At 46.3% G+C, this 23,355-nt stretch overlaps 1 protein-coding gene across 1 annotated transcript in view; it reads left to right on the top strand.

Annotated features, from left to right (window-relative positions):
- Nucleotides 1–23,355, top strand: part of LOC311226799 (ADAMTS-like protein 1) — a gene marked incomplete at both ends in the record, with an annotated part of 194,940 nt that overhangs the window by 141,146 nt on the left and 30,439 nt on the right. The window contains 3 exons of the mRNA XM_084312203.1: nucleotides 3,083–3,212; nucleotides 20,116–20,326; nucleotides 23,182–23,343. Of these exons, the coding sequence (XP_084168329.1) occupies nucleotides 3,083–3,212; nucleotides 20,116–20,326; nucleotides 23,182–23,343 (503 nt within the window). The remainder of the gene's footprint in view (nucleotides 1–3,082; nucleotides 3,213–20,115; nucleotides 20,327–23,181; nucleotides 23,344–23,355) is intronic.

Below are 23,355 nucleotides of genomic sequence, written 5' to 3'. Positions count from 1 at the left end.
ACTACAGTAGTGACATCAAGGTGTGAGTTAGGAACTAGAGACTACAGTAGTGACATCAAGGTGTGTTAGGAACTAGAGACTACAGTAGTGACATCAAGGTGTGAGTTAGGAACTGGAGACTACAGTAGTGACATCAAGGTGTGAGTTAGGAACTGGAGACTACAGTAGAGACATCAAGGTGTGTGTTAGGAACTAGAGACTACAGTAGTGACATCAAGGTGTGAGTTAGGAACTAGAGACTACAGTAGTGACATCAAGGTGTGTGTTAGGAACTAGAGACTACAGTAGTGACATCAAGGTGTGAGTTAGGAACTGGAGACTACAGTAGTGACATCAAGGTGTGTGTTAGGAACTGGAGACTACAGTAGTGACATCAAGGTGTGTGTTAGGAACTGGAGACTACAGTAGTGACATCAAGGTGTGTGTTAGGAACTGGAGACTACAGTAGTGACATCAAGGTGTGTGTTAGGAACTGGAGACTACAGTAGTGACATCAAGGTGTGTGTTAGGAACTAGAGACTACAGTAGTGACATCAAGGTGTGTGTTAGGAACTAGAGACTACAGTAGTGACATCAAGGTGTGTGTTAGGAACTAGAGACTACAGTAGTGACATCAAGGTGTGTGTTAGGAACTGGAGACTACAGTAGTGACATCAAGGTGTGAGTTAGGAACTAGAGACTACAGTAGTGACATCAAGGTGTGAGTTAGGAACTAGAGACTACAGTAGTGACATTGAGGTGTGAGTTAGGAACTGGAGACTACAGTAGTGACATCAAGGTGTGTTAGGAACTAGAGACTACAGTAGTGACATCAAGGTGTGTTAGGAACTAGAGACTACAGTAGTGACATCAAGGTGTGTGTTAGGAACTAGAGACTACAGTAGTGACATCAAGGTGTGTTAGGAACTAGAGACTACAGTAGTGACATCAAGGTGTGTGTTAGGAACTAGAGACTACAGTAGTGACATCAAGGTGTGTGTTAGGAACTAGAGACTACAGTAGTGACATCAAGGTGTGTGTTAGGAACTAGAGACTACAGTAGTGACATCAAGGTGTGAGTTAGGAACTAGAGACTACAGTAGTGACATCAAGGTGTGTGTTAGGAACTAGAGACTACAGTAGTGACATCAAGGTGTGTTAGGAACTAGAGACTACAGTAGTGACATCAAGGTGTGTGTTAGGAACTGGAGACTACAGTAGTGACATCAAGGTGTGAGTTAGGAACTAGAGACTACAGTAGTGACATCAAGGTGTGAGTTAGGAACTAGAGACTACAGTAGTGACATCAAGGTGTGTGTTAGGAACTAGAGACTACAGTAGTGACATCAAGGTGTGTGTTAGGAACTAGAGACTACAGTAGTGACATCAAGGTGTGTGTTAGGAACTAGAGACTACAGTAGTGACATCAAGGTGTGTGTTAGGAACTAGAGACTACAGTAGTGACATCAAGGTGTGTGTTAGGAACTAGAGACTACAGTAGTGACATCAAAGTGTGAGTTAGGAACTGGAGACTACAGTAGTGACATCAAGGTGTGAGTTAGGAACTGGAGACTACAGTAGTGACATCAAGGTGTGAGTTAGGAACTAGAGACTACAGTAGTGACATCAAGGTGTGAGTTAGGAACTAGAGACTACAGTAGTGACATCAAGGTGTGAGTTAGGAACTAGAGACTACAGTAGTGACATCAAGGTGTGAGTTAGGAACTAGAGACTACAGTAGAGACATCAAGGTGTGAGTTAGGAACTAGAGACTACAGTAGTGACATCATGGTGTGAGTTAGGAACTAGAGACTACAGTAGTGACATCAAGGTGTGTTAGGAACTGGAGACTACAGTAGTGACATCAAGGTGTGTGTTAGGAACTAGAGACTACAGTAGTGACATCAAGGTGTGTGTTAGGAACTAGAGACTACAGTAGTGACATCAAGGTGTGAGTTAGGAACTAGAGACTACAGTAGTGACATCAAGGTGTGAGTTAGGAACTAGAGACTACAGTAGTGACATCAAGGTGTGAGTTAGGAACTAGAGACTACAGTAGTGACATCAAGGTGTGAGTTAGGAACTGGAGACTACTGTATATATCAGAATCAGAAAGGTCTTTATTGCCAAGTAGCTTTCACATACAAGGAATTTGATTTGGTCGTTTCCGACATTAACGGACAGACAATAACGGACAGATAGTCAAATAAAAAGGTGGAACACATTTTAATGGAATATGAACTAAATTAAGATAGAAGCACAATAGAATATAATAGAATTATGAAATAAAAATAGACCAGGGCTGTATAACTGTAAAATAAAAAAGGTGGAATAATATCAAATGGGATATAAACTAAATTCAATAGAATCACAATAGAATATAGTAATAATAATAATAATAATAATAATAATAATAATAATAATAATAATAATAATAATAATAATAATAATAATAATAATAATAATAATAATAATAATAATAATAATAATAATAATAATAATAATAATAATAATAATAATACATTTCATTTGTAACGCACCCTACATTCCTGAGAATCTCAGAGTGCTACAGTACAGGTATAGTATAATTTTAAGTAAAAAAAAAAAATGGAGGGCTGTACAACTGTGCAGTATATATATATATATATATATATATATATATATATATATATATATATTAGGGGTGTAACTGTACACAAAAACCACGGTACGGTACGTACCTCGGTTTTGAAGTCAAGGTTCGGTACGGGTTGTCGGTACAGTGGGGGAACGTTTGGCTTTCCATGTTCCACTCAGGGGTGATGTAGTGTGCAGTAACTAATTCTACTTGTAGGGCTGTCAATGAATATTCTATATTGAAATTAATAATCGACTTGTAATTGTTTTTTAAATAATAATAATTATATTAGATGTGAAAAAAACAGCCCCCATTGTATTCGTTCGGTACACTACACACAGCCGTTCGGTACGGTACGGTACACACTGAAACGGTTCGGTTCGGTACAGATACGTGTACCCTAATATATATATATACAGTATATATATATATTTTCTTTTCTAGCCCTATGAAGGAATCTGCTTACTGTGTGTTCTCTGCTCCCAGGGATCCAGGAGGCCGTGGTGATCTGTCTGAACAAGCAGACCAGGGAGACGGCCGACCAGGGCCTGTGTGTCAGCTCCCGACGCCCCCCACAGCTCCTCCAGGCCTGCAACTCCCACCCCTGCCCGCCCAGGTAGGTCCTCAGGCTCAGCCCTCAGCCCTCAGCCCTCAGGCTCAGCCCTCAGCCCTCAGCCCTCAGCCCTCAGCCCTCAGCCCTCAGCCCTCAGCCCTCAGCCCTCAGCCCTCAGCCCTCAGCCCTCAGCCCTCAGCCCTCAGCCCTCAGCCCTCAGCCCTCAGGCTCAGCCCTCAGCCCTCAGGCTCAGCCCTCAGCCCTCAGGCTCAGCCCTCAGCCCTCAGGCTCAGCCCTCAGCCCTCAGCCCTCAGCCCTCAGCCCTCAGCCCTCAGCCCTCAGCCCTCAGCCCTCAGGCTCAGCCCTCAGCCCTCAGCCCTCAGCCCTCAGCCCTCAGCCCTCAGCCCTCAGCCCTCAGGCTCAGCCCTCAGCCCTCAGGCTCAGCCCTCAGGCTCAGCCCTCAGCCCTCAGGCTCAGCCCTCAGCCCTCAGCCCTCAGCCCTCAGCCCTCAGCCCTCAGCCCTCAGGCTCAGCCCTCAGCCCTCAGCCCTCAGCCCTCAGGCTCAGCCCTCAGCCCTCAGCCCTCAGCCCTCAGCCCTCAGCCCTCAGCCCTCAGGCTCAGCCCTCAGCCCTCAGCCCTCAGGCTCAGCCCTCAGCCCTCAGCCCTCAGGCTCAGCCCTCAGGCTCAGCCCTCAGCCCTCAGCCCTCAGCCCTCAGCCCTCAGCCCTCAGCCCTCAGCCCTCAGGCTCAGCCCTCAGCCCTCAGCCCTCAGCCCTCAGGCTCAGCCCTCAGCCCTCAGGCTCAGCCCTCAGCCCTCAGGCTCAGCCCTCAGCCCTCAGCCCTCAGCCCTCAGGCTCAGCCCTCAGCCCTCAGCCCTCAGCCCTCAGCCCTCAGCCCTCAGCCCTCAGGCTCAGCCCTCAGCCCTCAGCCCTCAGCCCTCAGCCCTCAGCCCTCAGCCCTCAGCCCTCAGGCTCAGCCCTCAGCCCTCAGCCCTCAGCCCTCAGCCCTCAGCCCTCAGCCCTCAGCCCTCAGCCCTCAGCCCTCAGCCCTCAGCCCTCAGCCCTCAGCCCTCACCACGGGGAGGCAGTATGGCCTGGAGGTAAAGAGGCCGACTGGTAACCGAAAGGTCGCCGGTTCGATCCCCGGCCCCCGACAGGAGGGTGTATTCCAGCTGTGAGCTGGTGACTGAAGGGTGGCTGGTGTTACATCTAGGGTGCCCGCCATCTCTGCCTAGGTGTCCTTGAGCAAGGCACTGAACCCCAAAACTGCTCCAGGGGGCGCTGTACCTGCGCTCTGACTTCTCTGTGTGGGGGACTGTGTGTGTATGTGTAACTAGGAGGGATATGAGGACTGTGTGTATGTGTAACTAGGAGGGATATGAGGACTGTGTGTATGTGTAACTAGGAGGGATATGAGGACTGTGTGTATGTGTAACTAGGAGGGATATGAGGACTGTGTGTATGTGTAACTAGGAGGGATATGAGGACTGTGTGTAACTAGGAGGGATATGAGGACTGTGTGTATGTGTAACTAGGAGGGATATGAGGACTGTGTGTAACTAGGAGGGATATGAGGACTATGTGTGTAACTAGGAGGGATATGAGGACTGTGTGTAACTAGGAGGGATATGAGGACTGTGTGTAACTAGGAGGGATATGAGGACTGTGTGTAACTAGGAGGGATATGAGGACTGTGTGTAACTAGGAGGGATATGAGGACTGTGTGTAACTAGGAGGGATATGAGGACTGTGTGTAACTAGGAGGGATATGAGGACTGTGTGTAACTAGGAGGGATATGAGGACTGTGTGTAACTAGGAGGGATATGAGGACTGTGTGTAACTAGGAGGGATATGAGGACTGTGTGTAACTAGGAGGGATATGAGGACTGTGTGTAACTAGGAGGGATATGAGGACTGTGTGTATGTGTAACTAGGAGGGATATGAGGACTGTGTGTATGTGTAACTAGGAGGGATATGAGGACTGTGTGTATGTGTAACTAGGAGGGATATGAGGACTGTGTGTATGTGTAACTAGGAGGGATATGAGGACTGTGTGTATGTGTGTACAGAAAATGCTGGAAACTCCAGAATCCTCTTTTCCACTATTAATGTACTACTCAACACTGCCCCTACACCTCCTCAGTCATCAACGGTTAAGTGTGAAGAACTTGCACTATTCTTTAACAACAAAATAACCTTGATCAGGGCCAGCATTACTCATGATGGAAATAAAGCTGATTGCGGCAAACCGTGCAATGTAACCATGAGAAGTTTCACATGCATCACATTAGATGTACTCTGCAAAACTGTCTCAGAATGTAACTCCTCCACCTCAGACATTGACCCTATACCTACAGCTTTCTTCAAACGGGTATTTAATAGTGTTTCAAGCCCTGTGCTAGATATCATAAACACTTCCCTTAGGACTGGTATTTTCCCGGATGCCTTTAAAACAGCAGTTGTAAAGCCATTACTAAACAAACCTAACTTGGATAGTAATGAAATGGCAAATTATCGTCCAATATCCAACCTACCATTCATTAGTAAAGTACTTGAAAAGATAGTTTCAGTTCAAATAAATTCCTTTCTTGAAGAAAACAACATCTTAGAAGAATTTCAGTCAGGATTCAGAAAATATCATAGCACTGAAACTGCCCTCACCAAAATAATCAGTGACCTCAGACTAAACTCTGACGAGAATAAGATCTCTATCCTTATCCTGTTAGATCTCAGTGCAGCATTTGATACAATCGATCACGATATTCTAATCGATCGTCTTGAAAACCATGTCGGTTTCTCAGACCATGTGCTGGGCTGGTTTAAAACATACATCAGAGGGAGGAAATTCTATGTTAAACTAGGAGATCACATGTCTGATATATACGACAACAACTATGGAGTTGCACAAGGGAGTTGCTTAGGTCCTTTACTCTTCTCCCTTTACATGTTACCGCTGGGTGATATCATCAGAGAACATAATGTAGATTTCCATAGCTATGCGGATGATACACAACTGTACATATCTGCTGAACCAAATGATACAGCGATTAGCTCCATTACAGACTGCTTACTGGCAATAAATAAATGGACGAGTAAGAACTTCCTGAAACTAAATGAGAACAAAACTGAAATTCTAATTATCGGCTCCAAAACTAAAAAAGAAACATTAATAAAGAACCTGGGGGGACTAACCCCTTGGATCAAATCTGAGGTCACTAGTCTTGGGGTTATCATAGATTCAGAACTGAACTTCAATTCTCATATTAGCAAAGTGACGAAAACATCGTTCTTCCATCTCAGAAATATAGCAAAAGTACGACCATTTATTAATCAGAACGATGCTGAGAAGCTAATTCATGCATTCATATCTAGCCGGTTAGACTACTGTAATGCACTTTTCACAGGTCTCCCTAAGAAAACCACAGAGAGGCTTCAGCTAATCCAAAACTCTGCAGCCCGACTGCTAACTAGAACCAAAAGGAGAGAGCACATTAGTCCAGTCTTAGCCGCTTTACACTGGCTTCCTGTAACATTTAGAATTGACTTTAAGGTCCTCCTCCTTACATACAAAGCTCTAAATGGACAGGGACCTAGCTACATCACCAACACTCTAATAAATTACACACCAGCAAGAACACTGCGATCATCAGCTGCTGGACTACTAGAGGCTCCCAGAAGCAGTCAAAAGAGGATCGGTAATGCAGCCTTTATCAACTATGCCCCAAAACTATGGAACAAACTACCCCAAAACATCAGAGAAGCCAACTCGCTAGACATCTTTAAAAGACAGCTTAAAACCTATCTCTTTGCTCAGGCATTTCACTGATAGATATCTGCTACCACCTAGTGGCAAGAGGTAACATCAGGGATATCCTGACACAACTTGTATTTATTCTTACCTTGCCTACTCTTATACACTGCCTATCAAATTCATGTGTCGGTTATTGCACTTTTTACTTCTTGCTGATGACTATTTTTAAACTGAATCATTTTAAACTATTCTTATTATTTGCTAGATCCAAATGTGAAACACTGTGATTATTTGTACATGAATTACAGGAGTATTACTGAATAGAGAGCCTATTAGGATGCTAGATCCTAATGTGAAACACTGTGATTTGCCATATCTTGCTATGCTCGCTCATGCCTGTATTTTTTATGTCCGTTCTATTTTATAATTTTTTGACTATTTTTAAACTGAATTATTTTAAACTATTTTTACTATTGTGTTACTGAAAACTGTAAGCGGAGAGCCTATTGGGATGCTAGATCCTAATGTGAAACACTGTGATTCTACCTGTCTATCTTTTTATGCTCGCTTATGCCTGTATTTTTTACTGTTGTGAAGCACTTTGAACTGCAACCTCTGTATGAAAAGTGCTATACAAATAAAGTTATTATTATTATTATTATTATTATTATTATTATTATTATTATTATTATTATTATTATTATTATTATTATTATTATTATTATTATTATTATTATTATTATTATTATTATTATTATTATTATTATTATTATTATTATGTGTAACTAGGAGGGATATGAGCACTGTGTGTATGTGTAACTAGGAGGGATATGAGGACTGTGTGTGTATGTGTAACTAGGAGGGATATGAGGACTGTGTGTATGTGTAACTAGGAGGGATATGAGGACTGTGTGTGTAACTAGGAGGGATATGAGGACTGTGTGTATGTGTAACTAGGAGGGATATGAGGACTGTGTGTGTATGTGTAACTAGGAGGGATATGAGGACTGTGTGTATGTGTAACTAGGAGGGATATGAGGACTGTGTGTATGTGTAACTAGGAGGGATATGAGGACTGTGTATATGTGTAACTAGGAGGGATATGAGGACTGTGTATATGTGTAACTAGGAGGGATATGAGGACTGTGTGTGTAACTAGGAGGGATATGAGGACTGTGTGTAACTAGGAGGGATATGAGGACTGTGTATATGTGTAACTAGGAGGGATATGAGGACTGTGTGTATGTGTAACTAGGAGGGATATGAGGACTGTGTGTATGTGTGACTAGGAGGGATATGAGGACTGTGTGTGTATGTGTAACTAGGAGGGATATGAGGACTGTGTGTGTAACTAGGAGGGATATGAGGACTGTGTGTAACTAGGAGGGTTATGAGGACTGTGTGTAACTAGGAGGGTTATGAGGACTGTGTGTATGTGTAACTAGGAGGGATATGATGACTGTGTGTAACTAGGAGGGATATGAGGACTGTGTGTAACTAGGAGGGTTATGAGGACTGTGTGTATGTGTAACTAGGAGGGATGTGATGACTGTGTGTAACTAGGAGGGTTATGAGGACTGTGTATGTGTAACTAGGAGGGTTATAAGGACTGTGTGTAACTAGGAGGGTTATGAGGACTGTGTGTAACTAGGAGGGATATGAGGACTGTGTGTATGTGTAACTAGGAGGGATATGATGACTGTGTAGGTGTAACTAGGAGGGATATGAGGACTGTGTGTGTGTGTGTGTGTAACTAGGAGGGATATGAGGACTGTGTGTATGTGTAACTAGGAGGAATAGGTGAAGACAGATTGGCTATGTTCAAGCAAAAAAAAAAGTTAAAAGATCCAAAAAAGAGAAAGAGAAATATGTTGGAATACGTCTTTGGCTTCAAACAGCTTTCCAGATTAAGGAATTAAAGCGTTATTGAAATCAGAGCATGTTCTTCTTTTGAAGCCAGGCCGTCTAAGACTGTAACCCAGTCGAATGTCCAATATCAGGACACACATAATCCAGACAGCCCCGCCACACATAATTATGTCTCAGACCTGCTAATAGAAAACGTTTGTGCGAAGAGGTTTTCTCATGCCAGCCGGGAGAAACAATACTACCACAGAGCAATCCACCCGATTCCTAACCGCCGTTGACTCCGGACATAAGAGATTGAACCCCTCGCTACCACACGACAATATTGCACTCAACTTTCATTTCATTTCAAACCTTTATTTCAACTCATAAGACACTGAGGTTACCCTCATTTACAGAGACAAAGACATAGTTTATCAGCAAGTTCATATACATATAGGCACAAGAAATGAGAATAAACCATACAAATCAGCTAAGACGACACAGTGGTCAGAGATCATACTTTTAAATGCAGCGAGAGAAGGAAGAACGTTCAGCTTCAGAGTCAGTCGGCGGGCATTCCAGGTGTTGGAAGCATCAGAGGAAAAAAGCTGTTTTTCCTAGTTCAGAGCAAACTGGAGGAACCCTAAGAACCCACCAGCCATTTGAACGTGTAGAATATGTTCCAAGATTCCATTTCAACAGTGTTGTGATGTAAGAATGAAGTTTACCAATAAGGGCTTTAAAAATAGACAAATACCAATGATTGTTATGCCTTTCAACCAGAGAAGGCCACCCAACCTATTCATAAAGGACACAGGGGTGGGTATCATAGGAGGAGGACGTTTACCAATAAGGTAAACAAATACCAATGCTAGTTCCGCCTTTCAGCCAGAGAAGGCCATGTGGTCCGTGTCCTGAACTTAAGGTAAACCTTTAACTCACCTCGGCTCACGTGTCGCCGCACTCCCAGTGACTCCGGCGCAGAGCGCTGCAGAGATATATACGGTTGTCTCTGTGAGGAGCAGGAAATGAAGCCAGTAGGACACACTCCTGCGCGGCCCTCGTCGGATTCCGGCACAGCGGTATCCGTTCCAACCCGGGAGACCCACACGGCCGCGGCCTGTAATAGCTCCCTCGTTCGTCCTCCACACTTTTCTTTCTTATTATTTTTTTCTGTGAAAGAAATATGTCTTGTTTTGACAGCGCGGAAATGTAGCGGGCCGACTACCGTTTCTCAGACGTCTCGGAGGGGCGGAAACCTGGAACACAAGTGCTGCTTTGGTCTCTCGTGTTACCGAGTCGTGGAGTTAAGTGACGGCGCGGCGTGATGGCGAGGACACGAGGGGGGGGGGGTCTGTCGCGGGTCAAAGGGGATTCAATTTGTAACATCAAGCTTTCGTGTCTCGTGTTGCTTCAGCTTGCGCCTTTGAGCGCTATTGTTTCATCTCATCTCATTTCAAACCTTTATTTCAACCCGTGAGACACAGAGGTTACCCTACAGCGACGACAAGCTCACAAAACAAGCAATTTCATACATATAGGCACAATAAATAAGAATAAACAATAAGAAATCTGCTAAGACGGTTACAAGTCGACACACAGTGGTCGGAGATCATACTTTTAGAGAAGGAAGAACCTTCAGCTTCAGAGTCAGTCGGAGGGCATTCCAGGGCCCTCATTCATCAACGTGTTCTACGCACAGATCTGTGCTTACCCTGTGCGTACGATCATTTCTAAGCAAAGAGTGGGATTCATCCATTTCGATTTGAACTTGACTCCGTGCTTACATCTACGCACAGGTCAGACCAGGCGTACCTGGCGCCCAGTGGTAGAATATATTATTACAACAAGGAAATGAGCTTCTGTGCATAATAACACTGGCATGTTCTGTACGAACCGTAGTTCATTATAGTTCATTGTAAAATTGCAACAGTAGTGTAATTATGGTCAAAACCCTATAAATAGCATTTGGAATAATAGATCTTTCTCTCAGAATGAATGCAGCATGGTTTATATAGCGTTATCGGAATATACGGGGTGTAGGCTACTGACTGACTGCGCTCCGCGTAGCTTGATTGATTGATTGATTGAAAAGTTTATTAACAGATTGCAGAATGGGTACAGTACAGTACAGCTCAGTACCTACAATTGTTAATTGGGGATGCAGACCAGAGAAAGACTTTCGTCTTGTTTACATCAGGGTCCCCCATTTTCAATTCATCATAAATCATAAAGCTCAACTCGTTATTATTTTGCGCAGACCGCAGAAACACGGGAACGTTTTGATTATATTTAAAATGCTTTACGTTAAACGAAACAAGTGGAATTTCGAAGCTGTAAGCAGAATACAAGTCATATGAATATAGTGTTCTTCCCCCTTTTTACTGTATAAGAAAGAATAGAAAACGCATTGCAATGACACCAGATAGTGGACAGACTATGTATATGATGGGATTCAAGTTCGCGTTTTTGTTGATCATAGATAGGCATGCTGTCAGAGTATGATATCTTAATCAAACATTCTAGAACATTTGTCGTCACATGTCCTAATAGAACATAGGCTATGGCATGGATCGTGATTGTGTGGACTGTTATTATTACTGTACCGGGCGGTACCACCCATTGTGACAACAGCCTTGTGAGTCCCGCACACAAACATGATGGAATTCAAGTTCATGTATTAAAGGCAGGCTACATCATACATGCAGTGAGATTCATTGTTCTTGTATATGCTCTCGTATTATTGTTTATATAGGCTCAATACTGACATCAAAATAGATTGTAGTATGCCTCTAGAAATCATATGCAGCAGGTAGAAAATTGACGGGAGATCCATCGCGATTTGGAATAAAATTGAGGAGAACTTTAATCCCTGGGTATTAATCAAACAACACGGGAAAAGGCAGTCATATGCAGCGCGGTATTTATTAGTGTTTGCGCTGCCCAGGCAGCAATGGTTAATAGATATCATATCCGACATCACCGTAAGTGTACACGTCTGTCAGCCTGTCTCATGACACGCTTCCCTCGGCTTAGTCCATTTTTCCACATTTCATGGGTGTATTCCATTACCGTATATGGTTAATCGGGGCGTTTCTGGTATGCAAATACGTGAAAGTGTGCACGAGCCTCGACGCAGAGCCAAGGTGGGATTCATCAACACGGAGGAGCATAGAGCCTGCGTACGCACACGTGTGATGAATCCCGACTTCCCTGTGCGTACACTAGTTCTACATTCCGTGCTTACGTGTGGAAATAGAACATGTTCTACGCACACATTGATGAATGAGGGCCAAAGTGTTGGAAACCATCAAAAAGGGAAAAAGCAGTTCAGAGCAAACTGGAGGAACCCTAAAGGGGTCCCCACACGGCGAGCGATTTTAGCCAGGCGACCGTTTTTTTTAGCGAGCCGACAGACAGAATTGTATCGCCTTCATTGTTATGAATGAGAGAACCCACACGGCAGGAGATTCTGAAGCGACGGTCGCGCAGCTATTTCTGTCGCCTCGCTCAAAATCGCCTCGATCCTATTTTTGGAGGCGACGGCAGGCAGGACAATGAGGAAATAATGACTTCTACAGTAGTTCTACTGGTGTATCATTTGTACACCATTAATGTATCATTCAATACATTCATTGATCAATAACCTCCGTATTATTACCATGCTACTTATGTTCATTATTATTAATGGGAACAATTTAAATAAATAACGTTAGTTTGAGAAGCTGTAGTGGCCGCTTGTCATTAACTAATAAATGAACAATGCGCCACGATGCATCTAGTGTTTTTATACTCGGGTAACAAAAGAAGTTGTGGATGTTGACAGAGTTTAATGTCCAGGCTGCGGCTGATGTAGTTTGTAAGGTTTATTGTCCAAAGAAAATTATGGTTGAGAACAAAACAGTTTGCGTCTTCCGTGAAAAATACACTCTCTCAGCAGCTGCATAACAATACTTGTCCAATTGTTGGTAATGAACGTATCGTAGCGACCAGGCATGCAGTAATGTCAGGAAGAATGAGGAGAGGTTGTATTCGTATATGGTGGTTTAATTCCAGCTCAATATGGGTTTTACAGGTTAATATTCCCTCGTAACGCGCAACACAGCTACCTGCTAGTGCTAGTGAAGAGCTGCTAATACGCTCACTTCACAACAACATGACGTCCGGTCCCGGCGGTCCGTCCTCCTATATCTCCCGGGGGGAAACAAGTAACCACACCCCCAGCTAGACAGAGCGACGGTCGCCTCTGGTGTGGGGGGATAAGCGATTGTCGTTGAGCAACAGGCGATCGCATCGCCAGGCGACGTCTGTCGCCCGCCGTGTGCAGACCACTTATGAACCAACCAGTCATTTTTGAACGTGTAGAATAGGTTCCAAGATTCCATTCCAACAGTGTTGTGATGTAAGAATGAAGTTTACCAATAAGGGCTTTAAAAATAAACAAATATCAATGATTGTTACGCCTTTCAACCAGAGAGGGCCACCCAACCTATTCATAAAGGACACAGTGGTGGGCATCATGTCCGTCACCAGTAGAATGATAGGGCAGAATGATGGACCGAGTCCAGCGGTTTAAGAGTTGAAGCCACAGCCTGCCTATTAATGAATGAATGAATGATTTTATTTCGGTCTCTTTTTTTTTTTACAAAGCATAGTAGTAGAACTTCCAAAAAAATTTAATTACCGAAAAGGTGTAGGCTGAAGCTGAGGCTTATAATTACATTTCACTATTGTATTTACATTACATTACACTATTTACACACAAAGATTAAATAACATAATTCAGTATATCAAATTTTAGCAAAGGTTACAAACGTTTCATAGTTTTATGTACAAAACGTATACACATTTATTTATGTTTTATTTCTTTTTTAAATACTTGTTCTTTTTTTATATATGTTTTTCTTTTTTCTTTTTCCCTTTGTCACTATTTGAACACAGCTATGTTATAGATGAAATATAACTAGGATAATAATGAGGTTTTATATTTATGTATCACCTTATATTTGAATAATCACATCACCATAGTCCAACATTTTTAGAAATGTACAAGTAGGATCCTGATTTTGATTCAGAGAATGAAAGAAAGAAATTACATAAATAACAGTCTATTCTTTCACAGTTTCACCCTGCATTCTTTTGGTAATGTTCTACTTTTTACCATGTATCTAAGATTTGGCATTAATCCACAATACGCACAAAGAGCCCTGCGATGTTTTACCTTGACATCGCTGAACGTTTATGTATTCAGTAAAACTTTTGTGCATGAAAAATGTGCAGCGTCATGAGATATGCCACTCGAATTCGGCATATCAAAACTTGTTTCAAATGATGTGCTCTGCACCATTAAAGCAGATACTGGCACGTTGTTAACACACTCCAGCCGTGGCGGAGCGCTGAGTGGACGCTGCGGTGGGCCACGTGTTTGGTGTCTTGCGCCGTGTGCGGCTTTGGTCGCTGTTTCCAGCAGCTCACAACCCCGGGCCCCATGGTCTGCTCCTGTCCCGGTTCTCACACAGGCCTGCCCCCTCTCCTCCTGGCCTGTCTCTCCCCCTCTCCTCTAGGCCTGTCTCTCCCCCTCTCCTCCAGGCCTGTCTCTCCCCCTCTCCTCCAGGCCTGTCTCTCCCCCTCTCCTCCAGGCCTGTATCTCCCCCTCTCCTCCTGGCCTGTCTCTCCCCCCTCTCCTCCAGGCCTGTCTCTCCCCCCTCTCCTCCAGGCCTGTCTCTCCCCCTCTCCTCCAGGCCTGTCTCTCCCCCTCTCCTCCAGGCCTGTCTCTCCCCCTCTCCTCCAGACCTGTCTCTCCCCCTCTCCTCCAGACCTGTCTCTTCCCCTCTCCTCCTGGCCTGTCTCTCCCCCTCTCCTCCAGGCCTGTCTCTCCCCCTCTCCTCCAGGCCTGTCTCTCCCCCTCTCCTCCAGGCCTGTCTCTCCCCCTCTCCTCCAGGCCTGTCTCTCCCCCTCTCCTCCAGGCCTGTCTCTCCCCCTCTCCTCCAGGCCTGTCTCTCCCCCTCTCCTCCAGGCCTGTCTCTCCCCCTCTCCTCCTGGCCTGTCTCTCCCCCTCTCCTCCAGGCCTGTCTCTCCCCCCTCTCCTCCTGGCCTGTCTCTCCCCCTCTCCTCCAGGCCTGTCTCTCCCCCTCTCCTCCAGGCCTGTCTCTCCCCCTCTCCTCCAGGCCTGTCTCTCCCCCTCTCCTCCAGGCCTGTCTCTCCCCCTCTCCTCCAGGCCTGTCTCTCCCCCCTCTCCTCCAGGCCTGTCTCTCCCCCCTCTCCTCCAGGCCTGTCTCTCCCCCTCTCCTCCAGGCCTGTCTCTCCCCCTCTCCTCCAGGCCTGTCTCTCCCCCTCTCTCCAGGCCTGTCTCTCCCCCTCTCCTCCAGGCCTGTCTCTCCCCCTCTCCTCCAGGCCTGTCTCTCCCCCTCTCCTCCAGGCCTGTCTCTCCCCCTCTCCTCCAGGCCTGTCTCTCCCCCTCTCCTCCAGGCCTGTCTCTCCCCCTCTCCTCCAGGCCTGTCTCTCCCCCTCTCCTCCAGGCCTGTCTCCCCCTCTCCTCCAGGCCTGTCTCTCCCCCTCTCCTCCTGGCCTGTCTCTCCCCCTCTCCTCCAGGCCTGTCTCTCCCCCTCTCCTCCAGGCCTGTCTCCCCCTCTCCTCCAGGCCTGTCTCTCCCCCTCTCCTCCAGGCCTGTCTCTCCCCCTCTCCTCCTGGCCTGTCTCTCCCCCTCTCTTCCTGACCTGTCTCTCCCCCTCTCCTCCAGGCCTGTATCTCCCCCTCTCCTCCAGGCCTGTCTCTCCCCCTCTCCTCCAGGCCTGTATCTCCCCCTCTCCTCCAGGCCTGTATCTCCCCCTCTCCTCCAGGCCTGTCTCTCCCCCTCTCCTCCAGGCCTGTCTCTCCCCCTCTCCTCCAGGCCTGTCTCTCCCCCTCTCCTCCAGGCCTGTCTCTCCCCCTCTCCTCCAGGCCTGTCTCTCCCCCTCTCCTCCAGGCCTGTCTCTCCCCCTCTCCTCCAGGCCTGTATCTCCCCCTCTCCTCCAGGCCTGTCTCTCCCCCTCTCCTCCAGGCCTGTATCTCCCCCTCTCCTCCAGGCCTGTATCTCCCCCTCTCCTCCAGGCCTGTCTCTCCCCCTCTCCTCCAGGCCTGTATCTCCCCCTCTCCTCCAGGCCTGTCTCTCCCCCTCTCCTCCAGGCCTGTATCTCCCCCTCTTCTCCAGGCCTGCCCCAGTTCTCCCTCAGGCCTCAAGGCTCATTTTCAGGCACAACAAACGCTGTGTTGGACTTGTTTCCTTTGGCCTCCTTGTTTCTCTCACTCCTCCCACACCCAGCAACACTCTTTGGATCCTGTTCTTCCCTCTGAAGGGAAGCAGCCACAGGCCTCTGGCTCGGAGAGCGGTCCCTGTTCCCAATTCTCCTCCTCGAGTCCCGGAACCCTCGTGTAAAACGGGAATAGTTTTTTGAAATATCACCCAATCTGTCAAGCAGACAAGTGCAGTGGCTGCCCCGTCTTTTGCTCCAAGCGCATACTTTTTCAGTTTTCCATGAAGGTCTATTGGCCGAGGCTAAATGCATACTACGGGATTTCTTGAAACGATTAAGCCTGGACTCTGGGGTCCCAGGCGAGCCTTTCAGGACGGGAGCACGCCGAGAGAGAACCTCGAGGAAACGTTGATGCCAGATTAAAGAGGAAATTGCATGGGGCAACCTAATTGTTTTCTTTTATTTGTATTTAACCTTTATTTAACCAGGCAGGTCAATTAAGAACAAATTCGGCCTGGCGAGAGGACAAAAGGGCCTCTCGAAGGGTAACAGGGAAAGGGGACAAAAAAAATTATAAAATAGACAATAGACAGACGATACATACATCACAGAGGTAAGGTGAATAATTAAAACACACATCAAAATCTGGGCTTTTAAACCAATTAAAAATATCTTTCAAATCTTATGCCACCGTTATTCTCATAGGCTTTGTTAAAGGAACACAACATGATTATTGGAAATGCACTTAACGTCTTCTCCAGAGACAGAGAGAAGATGATAGATACCAGTTTCCTCTCTGCGTGTTCAGGAGAAAGCGATCCCGCTGCACAGCCTAGCACAGCCTAGCTTAACCCTTTCACTGCCACACTACAGAAGGTTAACCCTTATGGCGGCTGGGTGGCGCAGCGGAGATTGCGCTCGTCACCAATGCAAGAGACTCCGGTCTCGAATCCGGGTGTCAGCATTGCCTCCGGCTTGGGCCGGCCGTCATACTGGCTCAATTGGCAGAGTCAGCGGGTGGAAGTCGATGGGTGGTAATCTGGACGTTGTGGACAGCAACTCCTACAGGTCGGTTGGGGGACGCCTGCACAGCAGAGACAGGAAGTGGCGGGGGTAGTGTGAGCCTCCCACACGTTACACCTCGCCAATGAGAGTCCGCGCTGGCAGGTGAAAAGATGTGACAGGCTGCCTCCTCGTGTACCGGAGGGGACACGTGATGCAAGGCTTCTATCCTCCCTACAACCCAGGGGAGGGGAGAATTGGAAAACACGAAATTGGGATGGGAGAAAAAATTTAAAATAAGGAGAAAAAGTGGATAAAAAAAAAAGAAGGTTAACCCTTTACTATCACACTACCGACGTGTGTCAGTGAAAGGGTTAACCTGCTGTCGTGTGGCAGTGAAAGGGTTAAACCTCCGAGAGAGGTGTTGGTTAGCAGTCGGACTGCTCAAGTGGAATTACCATAATACGCTTCACTGTGGCTCCGTTCACACTGCAGGCCTTAGTGCTTCACTGTGGCTCTGTTCACACTGCAGGCCTTAGTGCTTCACTGTGGCTCTGTTCACACTGCAGGCCTTAGTGCTTCACTGTGGCTCTGTTCACACTGCAGGCCTTAGTGCTTCACTGTGGCTCTGTTCACACTGCAGGCCTTAGTGCTTCACTGTGGCTCTGTTCACACTGCAGGCCTTAGTGCTTCACTGTGGCTCTGTTCACACTGCAGGCCTTAGTGCTTCACTGTGGCTCTGTTCACACTGCAGGCCTTAGTGCTTCACTGTGGCTCTGTTCACACTGCAGGCCTTAGTGCTTCACTGTGGCTCTGTTCACACTGCAGGCCTTAGTGCTTCACTGTGGCTCTGTTCACACTGCAGGCCTTAGTGCTTCACTGTGGCTCTGTTCACACTGCAGGCCTTAGTGCTTCACTGTGGCTCTGTTCGCACTGCAGGCCTAAGTGCTTCACTGTGGCTCTGTTCACACTGCAGGCCTTAGTGCTTCACTGTGGCTCTGTTCACACTGCAGGCCTTAGTGCTTCACTGTGGCTCTGTTCACACTGCAGGCCTTAGTGCTTCACTGTGGCTCTGTTCACACTGCAGGCCTTAGTGCTTCACTGTGGCTCTGTTCACACTGCAGGCCTTAGTGCTTCACTGTGGCTCTGTTCACACTGCAGGCCTTAGTGCTTCACTGTGGCTCTGTTCACACTGCAGGCCTTAGTGCTTCACTGTGGCTCTGTTCACACTGCAGGCCTTAGTGCTTCACTGTGGCTCTGTTCACACTGCAGGCCTTAGTGCTTCACTGTGGCTCTGTTCACACTGCAGGCCTTAGTGCTTCACTGTGGCTCTGTTCACACTGCAGGCCTTAGTGCTTCACTGTGGCTCTGTTCACACTGCAGGCCTTAGTGCTTCACTGTGGCTCTGTTCACACTGCAGGCCTTAGTGCTTCACTGTGGCTCTGTTCACACTGCAGGCCTTAGTGCTTCACTGTGGCTCTGTTCACACTGCAGGCCTTAGTGCCCAATTCTCATTCATTGCTCAGATATTTTTCTTATTTTTTTTGGCTTTTCGCATAATAATTTTTTATCTGGCCAATATGAGATTTCAGCAGGGGTATAAAAAGTACCCAGAAATTATACTTTTGTACTCAAGTAAAAGTCAGAGTATCTGGCTAAAAACACACTTGAATAAATGTAAAAAAGTTTCTACTTTTAAATGTACTTAAGTACTAAAAAGTTAAAGTAGTCTTGCACAAGGACCAATCAGCATGGGTATGGGCGGGTTAATTTTCCATTGGTGGGGATTTGATTGGCTGTTTTTAAATAAATTTCGGCCGCAGGATTAATAACGTTAACGTTAGTTTGGCCAGAGAAACAAATATACAAATTAAAATAGTTGGACCTGCAAGATTTGTACTTTGTACTTTGTAGGTCTGCATTTTAATTAAATGTAAGGAGTAAAACGTATGTTTTTTTTCTCTGAAATGTAACAAACCTAATAATACTCGAGTAAAGTACAAATCCCCAAAAACAGTAATTTTTTTAATCCACTTTTTCTCCTCTTTTTCAATTTTTCTCCCATCCCAATTTAGCCGTGCCAATTCTCCCCTCCCCTGTCTTGAACGTTGCTCACATGTGCCCCCCACTGGCCGGTTGTAGGGAGGATAGAAGCCCATCACATATCCCCTCCGATACATGTGTAGGCAGCCAGTCGCATCTTTTCACCTGCCAGCGCGGACTCTCATTTGGCGAGGAGTAACGTGTGTGAGGCTCACACTGCCCCCGCCATTTTCCTGTCTCTGCTGTGCAGGCGCCCCAACCGACCTGTAGGAGTCGCTGTCCACAACGTCCAGATTACCACCCATCGACTTCCCACCCGCTAACTCTGCCAATTGAGTTAGTATGACGGCCGGCCCAAGCCGGAGGCAACGCCGACAGCCGGATTCGATACCGGTGTCTCGTGCGTTGGTGACGAGCGCAATGTCCGCTGCGCCACCCAGCCCCCCCAAAAAAACAGTACTTAAGTATTGTAACGAAGTACAATTACTCAAGTACTTTACACCCCTGGATTTCAGTATGAACTGGTTACACTCCTGAACTGACCCGCATGCGCAAATGAACAATGGCGATGATGGACGTAAACATGGAGGACACTGAAGTCACACTTTATGGTTTAAGTTGGTTTAAGTTGACCAGTTAATTAAAACAAATCGGACCTGTATCTGATTTAGGACCACATATGAAAGTGTCCCAAATCAAAATTGAAAAGATCACATATGAGCAACAAAAATCAGATTCAGGTCCACTTCTGCCTTGCAGTGTGAACGTAGCCCAAGACTCCTACTTTGAGATGCAGGCCCTGGTTCTAAATCAGTCGTCCAATCGGGAGGTAGAGCAGTCGTCTGCTAATCCGGAGGTTCCCGGTTCGATTCCCGCTCCTCCCGGGCAGCGTGTCCAAGTGTCCTTGATCAAGACACTTAACCCCTTGCTCCCTATGAGCAGGTCGGCACCTTGCATGCCTCCGCCGTCGGTGTGTGAATGTGTGAGTGAATGGGTCAAAATGTGAGGAACAAATTGTAAAGCGCTTTGAATAAAATCTCTATATAAATGCAGCCATTTACTATTTATTTGATTTACACCAAACCCGCAGGTGGAAGACGGGCGACTGGAGCTTGTGCTCTGCCACCTGTGGCGTCGGCCTGATGACCCGCACGGTGACCTGCGCCCGCCGGCCGGCCCGTGACAGCAACCACACCACGAGCGCCAGGGACCAAGAGTGCCGGGCTGCCAAGCCCAGCCCGGTCCAGGCCTGCAACCGCTTCGACTGCCCCCCCACGTGGGACCCACGCGACTGGGGACAGGTAGAGACATCTATCTGCTGGCATATATATATATATATATATATATATACATATCTGTCTGAATACGTGCATATAATTCTTCTATATACCTACTTATATACCTGTATATAACTCTGTATGATAGCATGTACAATAATGCTGTATATATCGTATATATTTATTCTTAACGTATATATATATATATTAGAGGTGGGCATAGATTAATTTTTTTAATCTAGATTAATCTATCTGCAATCCTGGATTTAATCTAGATTAATCTAGATTAAAATGGCTCAAACTAAATAAAAAAAAACCTGCCGAAGGCATTCAAAATATGTGTGTTCTACCCAAATAATGACCAGAAGTAAGTCCTTACTTTTTATTTCCTCCTTACGTTTCTCAGGCCAGGTGGCCCATTACACCATGAGCCCATCTCCCGTTTCCAAAATACATTACAGACTGTTTGAAAATCTGTTTTGCTATGATAATTGGTAATGAAATATCTAAATAATGTTCAATAAGATGTACTTGTGTTTAATAAGTTGTTTTATTCAGAAGTTAACACAAATAAATAATATTACCAGTACAGTACAGTATCTAGCACACTCTCAGGAGCAAAACAGAAAGAATCATTTCAAACTTGAACTATGTGACATGGCTTGACTCAATCAGTCCAATCTCTATTTCTCCTTCTTCCACCAGGCAGTCACTCAGGCAGACCAGCTTGTTTTATGTAGCGGTGTCTACTTATAGTGCCTATAATATTTTTCCCGTTGGGTGCCAATGCAAATCAACTGCTCCAGTGGAGTTGCTCAGTGGCCAATGGTGTCAACTGTGGTTGTACTGGGCAGCTCCCAGTAGTGAATGGAACTGTGTGAATGTGAAGCAGGGCGTCCTGAAAAAGAGCATCTGTGCTCAGCGAACCTACCCTGGGTAAATAAAGGTACATTTAAAAAAAAAATTAGATTAATGCGTTAATTATATTATCGCGCGATAATAGTATTGCGTTAACGCAGCACGTTAACGCCGTTAACGGCCCAGCTCTAATATATATATATATATATAATATATATATATATATATATATATATATATATATATATATATATATATATATATCCACATCTGTTTGTGCATACCTGCATATAATAATTTTTACATATCTGTAGCAATATCTATATCTGTACATATCCCTTACCTACTCTTACTAGTTACGCTGCTGGCCAGTTTGACTTACCACCATAGTGTCTTTATACCTGTATCACTGTACATATTAATACTACAACTATTTACATACATCTGATTAGCACTATTACTCAGTTGTACTAATTTATATATTTTATCTTTGCATTCTGGTTGGATGGCCAACTTCTTTTCATTGTACTGTACTGCTGTATGATGACAATACATTTGAATCTAATCTAATCTAATTGAATAGGGATAGGTAATAGATGCTATATATATATATATATTCCCATATCTAAATGTTACTTATGAGGATCTCAACGGGTGGGATCAGGTAACTCCACCACTGCTGCTCCCACTGCAGACCAAGCGTTTGACATCAGGCCGAGCGCCAATTCTAAAATAGATTCCTCATTCCTTCCAGGATGTATCGAGAGAATTTCATTAGAGGTGTCAGATAGAGTTTAAGAAACCTGGTTTTACGCATCTACGGTATGTGATCCTCTGAGGTCTGGTGTGGCCTGCCAGTAACAGCCATGGGTACGCTGTGCGTCTGGTCCGTGCGTCTGGTCCGTGCGTCTGGTCCGTGCGTCTGGTCCGTGCGTCTGGTCCGTGCGTCTGGTCCGTGCGTCTGGTCCGTGCGTCTGGTCCGTGCGTCTGGTCCGTGCAGTGCTCTCGGACCTGCGGCGGGGCGGGGGCTGCAGAGGGGGGAGGTTCTGTGTAAACTAGGGATGCACCGATCCGACGTTTTCAGTCCCCGATACCGATACCTGGGCTTTGGGTATCAGCCGATACCGAGTACCGATACGATACCCATTGTTCAATTAGTAAACTGTATGCCTCACTGTGTGGAAGAGACTGGGATCATTATTTCGTGCAGCAAGGGAACATCAGGCTTTGACTTAAAACATTACTGTCCTAACTTAGTGAAACAAAATTTTAACAAATTAGATATAAATGTACCGAATTGTTATTTATTATGAAAATTAAATAACAAATATATATATATATATATATTTCATACTTTTATTTTTTTTATTGTCTCCGATACCCAATCTAGCTATTTTAGTCATATCGGAGCCGATATCCCATATCAATATCGGATCGGTGCATCACAGTGTAAACCCTGTGTGTCTGGTCTGTGCACTGTGTGTCTGGTCTGTGCAGTGCTCTCTGACCTGCGGCGGGGGGCTGCAGAGGAGGGAGGTTCTGTGTAAACCCGCTGTGTGTCTGGTCCGTGCAGTGCTCTCTGACCTGCGGCGGGGGGCTGCAGAGGAGGGAGGTTCTGTGTAAACCCGCTGTGTGTCTGGTCTGTGCAGTGCTCTCTGACCTGCGGCGGGGGGCTGCAGAGGAGGGAGGTTCTGTGTAAACCCTGTGTGTCTGGTCCGTGCAGTGCTCTCGGACCTGCGGCGGGGGGCTGCAGAGGAGGGAGGTTCTGTGTAAACCCGCTGTGTGTCTGGTCTGTGCAGTGCTCTCTGACCTGCGGCGGGGGGCTGCAGAGGAGGGAGGTTCTGTGTAAACCCTGTGTGTCTGGTCCGTGCAGTGCTCTCGGACCTGCGGCGGGGGGCTGCAGAGGAGGGAGGTTCTGTGTAAACCCTGTGTGTCTGGTCCGTGCAGTGCTCTCTGACCTGCGGCGGGGGGCTGCAGAGGAGGGAGGTTCTGTGTAAACCCTGTGTGTCTGGTCCGTGCAGTGCTCTCGGACCTGCGGCGGGGGGCTGCAGAGGAGGGAGGTTCTGTGTAAACAGCGGCTGGCAGACGGCAGCGTCCTGGAGCTGCCGGACACCTTCTGCCCCTCCGGAGGCCCGGCGAGCCAGCAACCCTGCTCCAAGGAGGGCTGCCCGTCTCGCTGGGTGGTGACCCACTGG

Source organism: Notolepis coatsorum, assembly GCF_963971535.1.
Source record: "Notolepis coatsorum genome assembly, chromosome: 4".
Classification (NCBI taxonomy): Eukaryota; Metazoa; Chordata; class Actinopteri; order Aulopiformes; family Paralepididae; genus Notolepis; species Notolepis coatsorum.
This window is presented reverse-complemented; position numbering and strand designations above follow the sequence as displayed.